The sequence below is a fragment of the Galendromus occidentalis genome, unplaced genomic scaffold (genome assembly GCF_000255335.2).
Source record: "Galendromus occidentalis unplaced genomic scaffold, Mocc_1.1 scf7180000076490, whole genome shotgun sequence".
Taxonomy (NCBI): Eukaryota; Metazoa; Arthropoda; class Arachnida; order Mesostigmata; family Phytoseiidae; genus Galendromus; species Galendromus occidentalis.
Genome location: NW_003804479.1, coordinates 7,753 through 22,075, shown reverse-complemented (window position 1 = coordinate 22,075; position 14,323 = coordinate 7,753). Strand labels below are relative to the sequence as shown.

Genomic DNA, 14,323 nt, shown 5'->3' with positions numbered 1-14,323 from the left:
GCTCCAACATTTTGAGGTTGCAGGTGAGACGCGAATTCCGAGACCCCGCGATCCGCAGAGCATGGGATCCAGAGCACGAATAGCAAGGTATGTTCGGAGCTCATCTTAACGATGAGGATGAAACTCCGTCCCGTAGGTATTTTGAGTGCGAATGATTCCACGGAGATCGAACTGGTTTGTGGGTGCTCGTATAATCCGAATGCTGTCATACCGGAATGGAGACGCGCCTGATGTTGAAAGACAATTTCGGGTGCAACTATCCCTGAGAAACGTTCCGATCTTCATTCGTCAGCGCGGTGACGAGACGGGAGATCTCGAGTATGTTTGACGGGGGCTGTGAACATACTCTGGTGCCACTTGTCTGAAGGATTCGTACTTTCTCTGGTAAGGGATTGTCCTCTCGTTCATGCGTATCCGCAGTGATCCGAATGGGAGCTCCTCTCTCACCGGCGCCACGGCCTCCGCTTGTGGTCGGTGAGATATTCCTGATGGGCCCGAACTTCGCATAACTGCTCATAGAATAGTCTTTCGGCATTGCCGCCTGTGCTACTGACTGCAGAAAGTAACCATGGGGCACCTGAGCATAGCCCGGTTGCGGATAAGACCGGAGATTTGAATTTCCTATCGCCCACAGGATCTTTGAGCTCATCAGGTTATCGGATCACTTCGCATTTCACGAGGAAAGTAATAAACTTTGCGGCAATAATGCTCCTCCGATAAACCTCCCAGCTGAAGCGATCGTTCGTTATCGCGAATCACATGATCGAGCGCTTATCATTGTGCATCGTACTAGTTACGTAATATGCCAATCTTCATTGGATTGTCGAGCAGGGAGATCTGAGCTATACGTGAACGTCAGGCCATGGGCGGACATTGTTTTGGGAGTCTAGACGTCACCTCATCCAGTAGAGAGGAAGGATAACTCAGCTCCTCGAGGCGACGACGAGGGCTACGCCGGGTTGCCTCCCTGCGATAACTTTTTTCGCGTAGTCCGGGAGGGGCTGTTCACGAGAGGTAGAGCTGACCGAATTTCGAGTGTTCAATTCACGAGAACAACGATGGCGCTCCAGTCGAACAGTCGACGGGGTCTCTCAAAGAATTCGATTAGTCCCGTCTCAGAAGAATTCACTTCGTCCGAGAAAGAGAGCGATGGAGGCGCCTCCTGGAAGGATCTTTGTTTCCCCACCGAAGCCAAGGGGAAATTAGATATTTTCAAGACGCGTTATCGGCAGAACAAGTGTCCGAAGGCGAAAATGCAGGACTTTGAAATTCTCGGCTTGATCAAACTGCATGAGCCGAAGCTCTTTGTCTGCAAACACATCGCTCAGAACGCTCTCTACACAATGGAAGTCATGTGCAAGAATAACTATCGCCAGAAATTACGTCGAAAATTACCGATCCGAGCAAAGAAAATTCAATACGCTCTGCAAATTCCATTCGCTGCGCCGTTACATTTTGCTTTCAAGACCGAAAGAAACTTGCATTTGGCCATGGAGTATGCGTGCTTCGGAGATCTCCATGGAATTATGGAAGACCGTCGACGACCTTTCACCGAGCCAGATGTCAAGTTCTTCGCAGCTCAACTGATCTTAGCGCTTCAGTTCCTCCACGCCGCGCGTGTGGTCTATCGTTCGATCAATCCGCGATTCGTTAGTATGTATGAAGACGGCTACGTGAAGTTGAGCTATTTTCAAAAAGCCAAGAAATTGAAAGGCAAAGCCACCAAGACCATCATGCGGAGCGATATGAATTATCGCGCTCCGGAAATAGTCCTGGGGAACCCGTACAGTTTCGGCGTCGACTATTGGGCGCTCGGCATCTTCATTTACGAGACGCTCTCGATGAGAACGCCGTTTGAAAACACTGATACCAGTTCCGTCTGTGAGAACATCGTTGAGAAAGAGCCGTCTTTAGGGACGAACTTCTCGGTGGAGGCTCAATCTTTCATGAAGATGCTCCTGGTGAAAAAACCTAGTGAACGCAAAACCCGAGACGTTAGGGTGCACCCATGGTTCAGAGACCTGAACTTCGAGATGCTCTGGAAGAAAGCCTATACATTCGATACCACATCCTACAAACTCGTGGACCGGGTGGAAAGCCCAGCCTCGGAGTTCGTGTATGCGACCTTTGCTGACGGAAAATCGCCTTCAGGGATATTTTCGGGATTTTGATCCGGATGCAGTCCAGCTCGAGTGATCTAGACTCCCGAAATCAGTCAGGAGTTTGGAAAGAAATTTGTTGTGCGTATCGATCGTCTCATCCCTGTTTCGCACGTGCTCCTCGCAGCATCCTGTTCTTCCTGGATGGTTCTACCTTGATCTATTCAACCGACCTTCTTTATTCGAAACCTCTCAGAGACTATCCGCGCATAATCCGTGGTTGATGGTCGCCAACATTGGCAGTTCTGGGACCCCAGATGATTCATTTGATCATCATCACGAACAATAAGTATTCGGTGGAGAATTTTGAAAGCTTCCGAAATCGTGGGCGTATTCCAAGCTCAGCCTTTCGGGGGCAAGTCTCGACTTGCGACGACGGGGGAGCAGGGGTGAGCGACTGATATCCTAATAGGGTATCAGAACCACACTTTCCGTACCACGGGCTACGGATTTAGACCTCAACAAATCCCTACGGCGCGCGGAAGAAGGAGAAAATCGAAGAAGCTTCTATGGTCTGTGACAGCGGAGCTTTGCAGAGAAAGGATTCCGCGTCAACTCCCTGATTTTCGGGTCGTTCCGGTGCTCCCACAGTGCCCTTACGGCGCTACGGTGCCGTAACCGTGAACGGGCGAGGAGGTCTGTACCACATTCTTCACGGTTCTGATGTGAGAGTCCATCAGGTTTTGGATATCCCGGTCCGTGCTGGACTCCGAAAAGAACGAATGGACAGCGTTGAGCACCTCGTTGTGTTAGCTGCATCTCATCAGATGTCGCTTACTCAGAGAGCGGTGCGGCCAGCGCACGGAGGATCCACCATGAAATCGGGGAAGTGATGCCAAAGTCCTAATGCGTTGAGGTTCTCGAGCTTAGAATATACCCGGTTTATACATCCCGGAATACTGAATGGTCAAGGGATATTTTGCTCGTTCCCGGTAGCTAAGCGAGACGACAGGACGCGTATCGCGACCGTCATCACGTTATTACCTCACCAGTTCCCCGATGGATTCCATCGCCTGAGACTACTCATATGCGATTAGCTAGAGGTTTTCATAAGTGAGAACCGAATGGATTCATGGATGAGATATATATTCGCTATCGATTCGACCCGTCCTTAATATAGGTCTCTCCTATAAGTATACGACATCAGAATACTCGATGTCCTGCGCTCGACCGTCGAGGGAAGTCCTCAGCAGCGGACGAGGGGAGCTTCCACGAAAGCATCATTCATCAGGGTCCCTAAAGTTGTTAAGAATCTGCTCCGAATCTTCCTCTTGGGGAACGAGTCACCTCCACGGTCGGACTTCTAATGCGACGAGATTTGCTCAGTCTATGTATTTGTGCGTTTCATATCATAGCGGGAAATTCTCGAGTGATGTTGCTCCGACGAAAATCGAGGTGACATCTCGTCTCCTCATCTCGTCAGAAACTTCCAGTACATCTCGAATCGCCTTGAGGTTCCTCTTATGTTACCTGGGTATGGAATCAATGCAGTGTATGTTGTCAAATATCTTAGATCTCAGGTTCAGAAAGAAATGTGGAGCCCAATACTCACATGCGGTGTCGCATTCCGAGGAAAAGAAGGCAGCCGAAGAACACGACGAACATCAGCGACAAGAGTGCGAGGGCGCTCAGAACTGTGACGCAAGGGATCGACGTCGGCTTCCTTCCGACGCGGTTGGGAGTTGTAGGCTCATGAATAAGTAACGAAACATGCTTCAAACACCGATCGTCTTCCGCTCCCATGCCTGGGGACTCGAGCGACTGGAAAGGAATAGGTTCCGATTCATACTCGAGTTTATCATCTGCTTTGTAATTCCTTATCTCGCACCGATATCCCTCGCGGAGAGCAACGAAACGGCGATAGCGGAGATTGGACGCCTAATCAGAACTCAGTTTTTCGGGGCTGGGGGATGTGAGAATGATGGAGACGTTCGCGTAAGAAGGTCGGAACGAGACTCGCAGGATATATGTACGTATTTCCCTCTCGAATTCGCATTCGTCTGCCTAGGAAGGCTTCCTGATCAGCCTGATGATGAGATCCGACAAGGTGGAGTGTCGGGAGCCACGACGCATATGAGCGCCCAGGGGCACATTTTCGAAAGTTTAAGTCGCGAGAGACGAGAGGAGGAAAGTGTCAAGCCCACGAAGCGGAAGGCCCTCAGAGGAGAATTTCCGTATATTCGGAGACTCGTATTCGGTGTGGTACAGGTCATTTGTGCGAAAGGTCAATTGGTGGGATCTCTCATCTGACATGAGGGAACTGATCACTCGTGCGGAGTCGACGGGAAACAGGACCTGATGATCGCGAGAATGCAGACACCTTGTGAATGCGCTCCTCGGCGGAGCTTTCGAGAGTGACTGATAGTTGTTCGCGTCAACTTCAATATCCGCATTTTTTCACGAAGACGAGCAGAACTCGTCGAACCACTAGTTACGACTCCATGGAGAAATGGTGCGCCATACCCTTCAGACACTCCACGTGAGTCCTGTTTGAAAAGTCCCGCACAACCCCTGAAATCCTCCAGTCGTCCTCCACATTTCCGTCTGGTAGGGTCGACAATGATGCAGGAAGACAATCTTCGTCGACCAGCCTATTCGGCTGCTGGACGACATGGCTGAAGGTCTGGAGGAGTCAATCTCTGCGTGTTCCGTCTGATGGGAGTGTATGCCTCCAGGTATCCAATGGTTCGGACGAACCTACTTGATCAGACAGTGACTGATGGAGCACGTAATGATACCTCATCGAATGTCAGATAACGTTGTTTTTTTCTGGCTTTTTCTCGACTGAGCTTCAAATAACAAATAATGATATGTACTATGGAATCCGAGATCTCCAGGGAGGCGGAGACTCGGTGCTACGTAGATGTATTGATGTATGAAGATGAAGCACGTGACTCTCCTCCAACTCGTAGGGTCAGAGTCTGATGCCAACTGCTCGTGACTTTCCCTATATGAAGCCCAACCTAACTTTAAGTGCGGGAGTGCGCGTAAGGATGATATGTAGGTCATCCGCAAACAGCTGTTATTTAGGTGGAAGCTAATTCAAGTCGGGGAAAGTATTTTGGCTATCTACCGCGCGCGGTATGTGCTGACCGGTTGACAATCGATGGGCTCATGCAGAAGAAGCGCATGATCGTACAACCCCCTAACATAGCGACGAGGCTGGAGTGGTACATCGACCTCACTGCTATCGCCACGTTCGAATCCGAGGAGATTCCACCAGACTGCTGTCTCGAGCGCACGAGGACATTTCCCGCACGGAAACTTTCTATCCCTTCTGTGGAGACCTGGGTACGCCGGAAAGGATCGTCTAAACGAGAGACGGAAATCCTTCCCTCCTTCTGGTCGATCCGATACCGCAGAGGCTTTGAAGATTTCGGCAGCGGCTAGAGCTTATACACTTTGCAGTGGTCCCATTAGGCAAGACGTACAGGATGGGGCTGCATGGTTACCCTATTCAGTTTTGCTCATATAAAGATCTCACTCGACTCGTATTCTCGGAAATGATCAACTCAGGGACGAGCGACGCACGCCGGACACCGAACCTCTAAATACCTTTCTTAGCCTGATCATTCTCGACGACCCCTCTTGATTCCGGCCGGCTCCGACATAAGGGCGCTGCGGATAAAACTCCGATCTGAATTTCCGGTGTGACAGGCTCGAGATCCAAGGCATTAGAGGCATAGTTCAATTTTGTCTCATCCTCAAAATAGTCTGCGCCGCCCCCTGGCATGTTCTGGATGACGAGCTGTCTTTGAAGAATAGGGGAGCTTCGTAAAATCGATGGCAAGTTCGCGGATATCTATTTCCGAGGACTGGTCTGATCTGCTGTCCAGAGCATGGCAGGAGTTGACGCGACAGAAAATCTCGAGTTTGTGAACGTACTCACCGGTACCACTGGTTCGAAGGAGCCAGACATCTCGTTCGGGCCTCTCGAAGCCTGCAATGGAATCAGAATGAGCGCATCCGTATGCGTGGTCAATGCATCGGAGCTCTCCGTTCCTATCCGGTTCGGGAGCGCATCTCAAACCCGCTCGGATTGCGCTCACCTTAAGCACAGGAATTCTCGGAGAGCAAGTCTTGGCTTCCAGCTGTGTTTAAGATGCTCGATAATCTTCAGTCGGAAGGAGCGGAATCGAGAATTTTCGATCTTACCGACTGGGACAAGGGTGCTGTTGTTCGTCGTACATACAGATCCCCGAGAGTAACCGCGGGGCACCTTGGGATAACCTCGTTGAGCCGAGCCGCTAGGAGCCAGGGGTTTAAAATCGGATGAACTCGCATATCAGCATTCGACAACGTAGAGGAGGAACTCGGTGACAATAACAAGATTTCGACAAAACTTTCAATAGAAGGAACTGTGTTAAGTAAATACCAATTCGTCGACAGAAATTTCTGTCTCAGGAGAACCCACGACAAGAGCTGTTCCGGTCTTGGTTATTTACATCGGTGAATGCTTCGCGGATGTGAAAACGAGCTCGTCGCACATTCCGTGGGATATGCATGCGCAGGTCTCCCGCGGGAACTTCGAGAAGGCTTCTGGAAGCCTGGCATGGAGGCTCTTTTTTTTGTGCGAGGGAATGTGGTTCCCCTCCTACTCATTCGCGGTTTTGATACCGCAGGTCCGGGAAAGCAATACAACTTCGTAATTCGCCGGCAAGCGCAGTTGAAAACGCGGCGTGTCGTGCTCCGTGCGAGACGATCAAGGAGGAAACGGGCTATCTTGAAGAGCTCGCCGCCACTTCAGTGCGAGTATGCGATGCTCTGACAGAGGCCCGAGCCCTTGCGGCTTGCCGCTCCCCACATGTTTGGGACTCGGAAATGACCATCTCGCCTCGGCGAGTCGGAGCTCACTGTCGATCTGTCGCAGTCGGGAAGAGTTCAGACACCCACAACGGATTTCTCGTGCTACGGAGTCCTTTAAGTGATCGGGGCGTCAATATGTAGAGCTCAACATTGAGATCGATACTCTCTAACTCGGAACTCGGAATCTGTTCTCGAAGATCGATTCCGCTAAACGGGGAATGCTCTGTGTTCGGTGACACTTCAAGACCCTTGGGATGCAGGGACTCGAGACCTAGCCTGGGATGGCGGGAGTCGCGCACGCCGATGTCAAGCTAACTCTTGACCCGCATGACGGACAACCATTTCTGACCCACATGCCTTCTCCACGCATCATCCGCGTAGCCATTATTTAAAAGGAGGATGGACGGTGTCGATCGAGTACGGGCTACAGCCACGGGTCGAAAAAACAGGAGGATCGAGAGAGCAATCGAACGTCTTGTACATCCTTTCCACTCAGTCAGTCAGAGTGACCGGACATGTGGACGGCGGCTACTTTGATCGCCTGAAACCAGATGGCAGCATCATCGGTACCGGTCGGGGTCACCGTCCGCGAGCGCCCCACTATCGGATCCCCGAATGTACCCCGAGAATCTCAGCGTTTTCTTCGATGCAAGAGGCTTGAAGGTAGGTAAAGGTTGCTCGAGCGTTTAACCGAAAAAGGAGCAAGAGAAAGAACGAAAATTCGCACGCAGGAGAAGTGTGAACGCTAGTCGGAGCGAACGCATGGGAGAGGAGGCGGTGTTGGTGAGTTTTCTCTAGGGCGACCTTCGGGGCATCCTTCCCTCGGCTTGATGGCGGTAGAACAACAATAACGTCTGCGACGTCATGCCGCGCGAGAGACCCTCGACGAATGGGCAAAGCTGTTGTAAGTGTTCGAATCGGGAATAATCCTGCAGTGAGTGTCGCCGTCAAAGTTACTCGCTTATGGTCGTGCTCTGTCCAGCGGAACCGTTTGCGACAGAATACTCGACGACCAGAACGAGAATCTCTGCGGAGACGAGAGCGAGCTCACTGAGCAGAAGCTCCAGAAGTTTCGGCGGTCGAGGCTCGCCGCCTAAACTCCGACGGACGATCCGGTCAGAAAGGGTATGTGTTTCGCCCCATGAGACAGAAACGTGATCAGTAAACGATCGAGTCCATCGAATGATTTCCTCTTCCCGAACGGTCGAGCGATACGATGTCGCTGAATCGCTGATTCCGATCTACGAGGGTGCGGAGAGTTCTGTCGCTAGCCTTGGGCTTGAGATTCTCCAGGCTGAGACCGAAGTTCCCGGATGAGAGTTCGCCAACGAGGCTCCACACAGAGACAGGCACTCTTGCACACGCTGTCATGTGGTCAGCAGGTGGAGGCCGAGGTCATAGATCGTAGCCATGAAGACGTTGATTCGTTGATCGTTGATTCAGAGCTGAGGCATTTCTCAGCGGATATCCGAGGGCCAGGATAAATGAGCCGGGCTGCCCACGATACTCCGTCACCCCGGAGTGTTGTTTCGAAGGAGACTCGCAGCTCGTTTCGACATTTACACCTGATGGATCTCGGATCGGCGATGTTCTCCATGCTCGTTGGCATCGGGATCAGGTTTTTCTGTTGTGAGATTCTCAACTCAGCAAGTCCGAAGGCTAATAACCCTTCAGGAAGTCGTCATTGGAATAGACTGCAACTGGCATCGATAATTTCACCGACAATGATGATGGTGATATCCTCACGGGAATTCTGTTTCGAAATCAAAGCGTCAAATCATCCTGATTTTCAGTTTAGACTGAGAAGCGTGTATTCAGCGATGGAATCGGAGCCATATCTTCTTTTTGAGGTGGAAGTTCATCACGGCAACGGGCTGCCTCGGGAGGATGTCTCATTAGAACTCTCTAGCCCCCAGTCTCGTGTTTCGAATTTCGTGCCCAAAAGATCTCCAGGGTGTTTCAAGGGTGGAGGAGTCCTTATGATCGAGGCATACCGCAATCGATCTGTTCCGAATGAGATTCAGAGGCTCCGCAGCGTTCGACTTTGGAACTAAGATAGCGAGAGGCTGTATAGTGAGACTAAGACGACGATATCCATTCATTCACAGGGAGGAGATAAAACTAAACTACCGGTGACCGGATTCTCGATGAGCCTTCGACACCTTCCGATACACCTTCCCGTTGGATTTTAATCAGTATTCAAAGTCACCGCCCCGGCTTGATCATGGACGCGCTGGAAATTCTTTCGGAGATCGCTCCGAGGCCGACCCTGTCTTTATATCAGATCGAGGTGCTATCTGTGGCTGTCACGCTAGTCGTCTACGCTTGCATGCTGGTGATCGCGGTTGGAATCGTCAAGCGTGGATCGTCCTTCGGAGTTCCTCTCAGGAATTTTCTCTCGGGACTGATTATGTCATCTCTTGGCATCGTTTTCGCAGGTACTGAGCGCAAGCTCTCGCTTTTCAGCTGAATTCGAACCTGACTCGATAGCTCTCGCCTATTCGTATATAGGCTGCACACCCGAGCTTCCGTGGACTGAATATCTGGCTCCACACATCTTCACATCGCTCGCGGTGGCATAATGATTGGCCGCATAGTCATGAATTAACTCATCCACAGAACCCGGTAGTGAATCAACCCCTGCTGGACTGATGAACAAATGCGGCGTCACGGTCCAAGGTTTCGTCTGTCTGGTTATTCTTGCTTACTCTTCGGATTTCAACGGAGACGCTAGGTTGGCAGCGGTTGCTCTCGTAGTCTTCTCGCTTTTGATAAACCTGAAAGACCACGTTCTGCTTGTCACCCTATTGTGGAGCACACTGCATCTTGTGTACATACCGGGTCTCGATTACCTCCGGAGCCGGTGAGTGGATTTCTCTCGAATCAGTCTCCTGATACTCTGCTTGTTCCCAACGGGCTGATGCATGCCAACTCGATGAACGTGAAGTCACCTCATTGTTTGCTCCTGCTTTTCAGCAAATCTGGCGTCTCATCTACCCCGGACACCTTGGTCCTCACACTGTATCTGTCCGGATCTTTATCTCTCATCGGCTGGGGAAGTTACATATACCTTGCTGGATCGCTTCTGCTCTCGCTGCCGTACTTCTTGGGCACGGCCGTCTCGCTTCTGAGTTTGCGGGACATGTACGCTACTAAAATCAAAATTGCTTAGAGGGGCGTGAGCCGAGCCGCTCTATTGCTCTGGGTTCTCCCGAGCTCTTCATACGCGGATCTGAGTACCTTATATACATGCGATTTAATAGATTCGGTTCCCGCCTGCCGCCTTCTACTTCAGATCGATTACGGTGAAATCTTGCTGCGAGGAGCCCCGCAGGACCTGTGAATTTTGTTCATTGTCATGATTAGTCTTTCTGTTGAGAATTTTAAAAGTGTCCTCTCCAGCTTCCCAAACGGTTCGCTGAAACGAAGCTTCGCTGGAGCGGTGCTCGTTGTTACGAAATTTCACTGTACCTTCAATCAGCCTGTATACAGCCATTTTTAGGATTTTTGAATTTCACTGAGCCAAAGTTACTCCCACATTAGTCCGGCCCACCGGTATTTCAAAAACCTGCGCGTTGTCAGGGTCGCACTCGCTCAACTATTCCGGTGATGACAGACGAGACGAGCCGGCAGAAAGGCGATAGAATAGAAGGAGAGATCGTTGTCTCTCCTCTGCTTTTTCCGTCGAAGAGATTCGCGGTATAGATCCGTGGCTCCTAAGCGGTTGCGGTCTGTATTCGTTCCAAGAGACACGAACGACAACATGAGAAATAAATGACTGAGATACAGGAGACTTGCCTCGCTGTGTTCTTCCTACATCCGTGAGTGAGCGTGTCCTTGGCAGCCATGTGCACGCTCCCCTTCTTCCGGGGATACCCTCTATCAGGGGGAGCGCCTCGATTCTAATATTTCTGCACAATTGATAGGAATCGCTTCAGAATTTTGCGCATGATTTCCGGATTCTCCGAATCATCAAAACTGACAGTGGGACGGAGTTAGAAATGAAGTGCTCCATGATTATGATATTCCTCATCAAGTCGGTTGGGAAAGCTGGAAAATTATGGAACAGGAAACGATACAGTTATTATTGAGTCCCAGTGAGGAAAAAAATCAATAATTATTGAAGGATCGATTTTGTTGATATCTTGAATCTCTGAGTCATCTAGTCGAGTCACCGAGTCGTATGTATCAAGTGAGCGCTTGCTTAACAGAGAGATACTTCCGAAACCCATGAGATGCACCGCGATCTCCCAACCACGGCGGAATCTTCGAAAGACAGGAATACGGCTCCGATTAGGCAAGCTGTGGTCTGACCGAGTGTGACAAGATCAGCTTCCATGCGGTGAGCTCTTCTCCCAGGGTTGAGCCGTGGAAGAGGTTTTTGTTTTTCTCCCGATTAGGTCGACAAGCAGCAGCACGCCGCTGCGGTTTTTGTATGAGAGAGGGAAGAAGCACAATCCAAGAAGAGTGGTCATTAACACTGCACCGAGGGAGACGCGTGAGCATCAAAGTCTGGAGTATTAGCTTGAAGATCGAAGTGTTGAAAGAAACGCTCTCCGCCCTCAACGGAATTCACTTCTCCCCGGTCGACCGGTTGACAGAGTTCTGGCGATATAGTCATTCCAGTCCGGTTCGCGCCGAGACTCGTCTCGTGTGGCTCTCCGACTTTCACATCAGCGTCCACCGGGGAGGAGATATTCGCTCGCTCTGATCTCAACTGTTCCCGATGCTGGTCTGAGCGCATGTGTGCTTGCGCGACTCGCGACACGAGCTCGTGATTGGTGGTACTTACATGAGCAGTGCATGACGGCTTGAAAAGGGTGCAATTTATCTCGCTCAAAACTGGACTCATGCTTGATCGTCGAAGTGTTTCACTTTCCGTGCCGGGTGAGTTTATTGACCTTGCGACGCACTGCGGCGCTCGAATCTCCGAGACGGAGCTCTCCACGGCAGCGGCGCGCCCAGAGAAAATCTCCAGGACGCTTTATTATTATTGACATGATCGGTGTGGAAATTAGAGGCCACTAGATATGGGGGGCTGCCATTTCATAAGGTTCATTTCTAAGTGCTGCCCCTCGGAGGTCGATGGGGTGCCGATACTCCACACTGAGTATCATTATCACCTACCTAGTATTATTAACTTAAATTTCTAGCAGTATTCTTTTTTTTTCGCATCGATGGTAATCATTATCCATTTGCATTAGTCGTATTCATGATTTATTCTCATCAGCAGTATTCATTATTTCTCCTTGTCGATATCCTTGATCTCCGTATTCATGATTTAATCTCATCAGCAGTATTCATTATTTCTCCTTGTTGATATCCTTGATCTCCGTATTCATGATTTATTCTCATCAGCAGTATTCATTATTTCTCCTTGTTGATATTCTTTGTTTAAACACAGTAGTGCCTATCATTCATCATTTCTTCAAATCAGCATTATCCATCACTCATTCGCAAGTGTGTCACTCATTATGTTTTCTCTTCTAGTATCGTTCATTATTCATTTTCATTGGCATCATTCCCCTTAGTTTGGGTCCCGGTCCACCGTCTAGATAACCGGATCGCTGCCTCTCTGAGCGGGGATTCCAAAGAATTAAAATCCGGTAAACATGAGAGCCACTCACTCTGTCAGTAAAAGCGCGCTCGATGTCGTGTTTACGTCCACGAGCCGAATCAAGCGTTCGCGTTTGATGGGTTCGCCGAGCTATAAATCGAAGTCTATGCCATCTCGGAGCGACTGTAAACAGACATTTCAGTTTCTGAAGTCTCGAGGTGAATTGTCGCTTCCGAACTCCGCTCTAGGGTCCCGATGCGTCTTTCATTGAGTGCGCTTCAACGAGTCGTCTGCGGTTCTCCCGGTTGCGCAGCTGGTTTCATTTGGCCTGGCTTGCTGAGAACGACAACTGAGAGATGAGCTATGACTGTGAACTGTGAGTTCGCGCCATTTCTTCCGCTAAGCGACTCTGCGCGAAGCTATGCTCCCCGCTTGCCAGCTTCTCGGCAAGCGAGGTTTCAGTCGATATTGATCTTTCCACTCTTCCCGTAGGTCCAAGGAGGTTGTCTGTATAGAGAGGAAGACATACGGAGATTTTTGCTCGTGACTCTCTCTCAGTCCGCAGCTAAATGCAAGTTTGGTCCGCGCTCCTCCTCCTGTTGGCGCTCTCACCCGTGGAGTCAAAGGTGTGTGCCGCCCGAGTGATACGATAATTTCGAGTGCTTTGAAATTCTACGAATCACTACTTTTGTTTCTCTTCCAGCTCACAGCCGATGTCATCACTGGAATCTCACAGCTTTTGTCTCGTAAGCCGCTCCGAGTCCACCTCGATGGGATAAACTATCCAGAAGCATGCGTGTAGATCTCAGGAGATGTCTGATCAGAACCGGAGAGATGTTTTGGGGAAGACTCGAAAAATCGTTTCTCCACAGAAGGAGCTCGTATTGAAGAAACGCAAGTCATCTCGTTGCGGAGCACGAGCCGGAGGAGTCGACGTTCCATTCACGACAATCGCGTCATCCTCACCTTGGAGGCTTTCGGGAAGAAACTGCGCCTAGGGCTCAAGCGAAACAAAAAACTCGTGTCGAGGAGGTTCCTGATTGGCGGCGAGGATTCTGCTTATGGAATCGACACGAAATGCTACTACACGGGAAAGGTCGCTGAATACCCGAAGAGTTTCGTCGCTCTGTCCCTCTGCGATGGGGCCCGAGGCACGATAAACCTCGGCAACGAGTCTCTTGCAATCTCATCGCTGCCCGAGGATTCGGGAAGCGTTCCGGATGCGCACGTCGTTCTCCGATTGGATCACGACCCGTATCTCCGCTTCGTGCGCCGAGGTGAAACTCTCAGGAATTTCTCCACCCCCGAAACGGATGCCTGATGGCTAGAATAGAGTTCGGAAAATCATCTTTTCAGATGCCTCGGATAGGGTTCTGGTTCGAACATCGGGGCCAGACTTCCGAGTTCCCCGCAAGCCACGAAGTCATGGTCAACAGATTTTGAGCAACTCGGAGGACCGTAGCGGACAGTATCGGCCCAGATCTCGGACCGCCCTAGTGGAGTCGGCTTTCTTCGTTGACGAAAGCCTATACGAACACATCGGGAAAATGTTTCCGAACGATCCCCGCAAGAACGTCCACATATTCGCCTTAACGCTGATCAATCAACTGCAAATAGCCTACGAGCAGGAACCCCTCAAGGGAATGGTCGGGATCACCTTGACGTACCTCGAAATAATGTATCCGCAACCCAAAGTAAGTCTGGCGGTGAGGAGGGACCACAGAATCCGTTCTCGCAGCGGTTCCCTCCTGAGAAGGCTCTCCTGAGGAGGCCGAACTTGAATTTCACACGAAGCACCATG

The 14,323-nt window shown here is 50.5% G+C and overlaps 3 protein-coding genes across 3 annotated transcripts in view; all 3 read left to right on the top strand.

Moving 5' to 3' along the window:
- Positions 1-1,058: 1,058 nt before the first annotated feature.
- On the top strand, positions 1,059-2,171 carry LOC100902197 (protein kinase 2-like). Its single transcript, XM_003739288.1, has one exon. The coding sequence runs from the start codon at positions 1,059-1,061 to the stop codon at positions 2,169-2,171; it is 1,113 nt and encodes a 370-aa protein (XP_003739336.1).
- Positions 2,172-7,811: 5,640 nt separating this feature from the next.
- LOC100901192 (uncharacterized) lies at positions 7,812-10,762 on the top strand. Its single transcript, XM_003739282.1, has 4 exons — positions 7,812-8,090; positions 9,074-9,403; positions 9,585-9,828; positions 9,942-10,762. The coding sequence occupies exons 2-4, from the start codon at positions 9,190-9,192 to the stop codon at positions 10,135-10,137; spliced, it is 654 nt and encodes a 217-aa protein (XP_003739330.1). The 5' UTR covers positions 7,812-8,090; positions 9,074-9,189; the 3' UTR covers positions 10,138-10,762.
- Positions 10,763-13,091: 2,329 nt separating this feature from the next.
- LOC100902049 (A disintegrin and metalloproteinase with thrombospondin motifs adt-1) overlaps positions 13,092-14,323 on the top strand; it is a 5,192-nt gene continuing 3,960 nt past the window's right edge. Inside the window, exons 1-4 of the mRNA XM_029113249.1 lie at positions 13,092-13,148; positions 13,226-13,268; positions 13,395-13,799; positions 13,879-14,216. Coding sequence (XP_028969082.1) covers positions 13,092-13,148; positions 13,226-13,268; positions 13,395-13,799; positions 13,879-14,216 — 843 coding nt within the window. The remainder of the gene's footprint in view (positions 13,149-13,225; positions 13,269-13,394; positions 13,800-13,878; positions 14,217-14,323) is intronic.

What these genes read in the sequence shown, in the direction of transcription:
- LOC100902197 (XM_003739288.1), top strand. Translation starts at nt 1,059, where the DNA reads ATGGCGCTCCAGTCGAACAGTCGACGGGGTCTCTCAAAGAATTCGATT.
- LOC100901192 (XM_003739282.1), top strand. Translation starts at nt 9,190, where the DNA reads ATGGACGCGCTGGAAATTCTTTCGGAGATCGCTCCGAGGCCGACCCTG. An exon ending in TCTTGGCATCGTTTTCGCAG is followed by an intron (nt 9,404 to 9,584) that starts GTACTGAGCGCA and finishes ACTCATCCACAG; the next exon opens with AACCCGGTAGTGAATCAACC. An exon ending in CTCGATTACCTCCGGAGCCG is followed by an intron (nt 9,829 to 9,941) that starts GTGAGTGGATTT and finishes CCTGCTTTTCAG; the next exon opens with CAAATCTGGCGTCTCATCTA.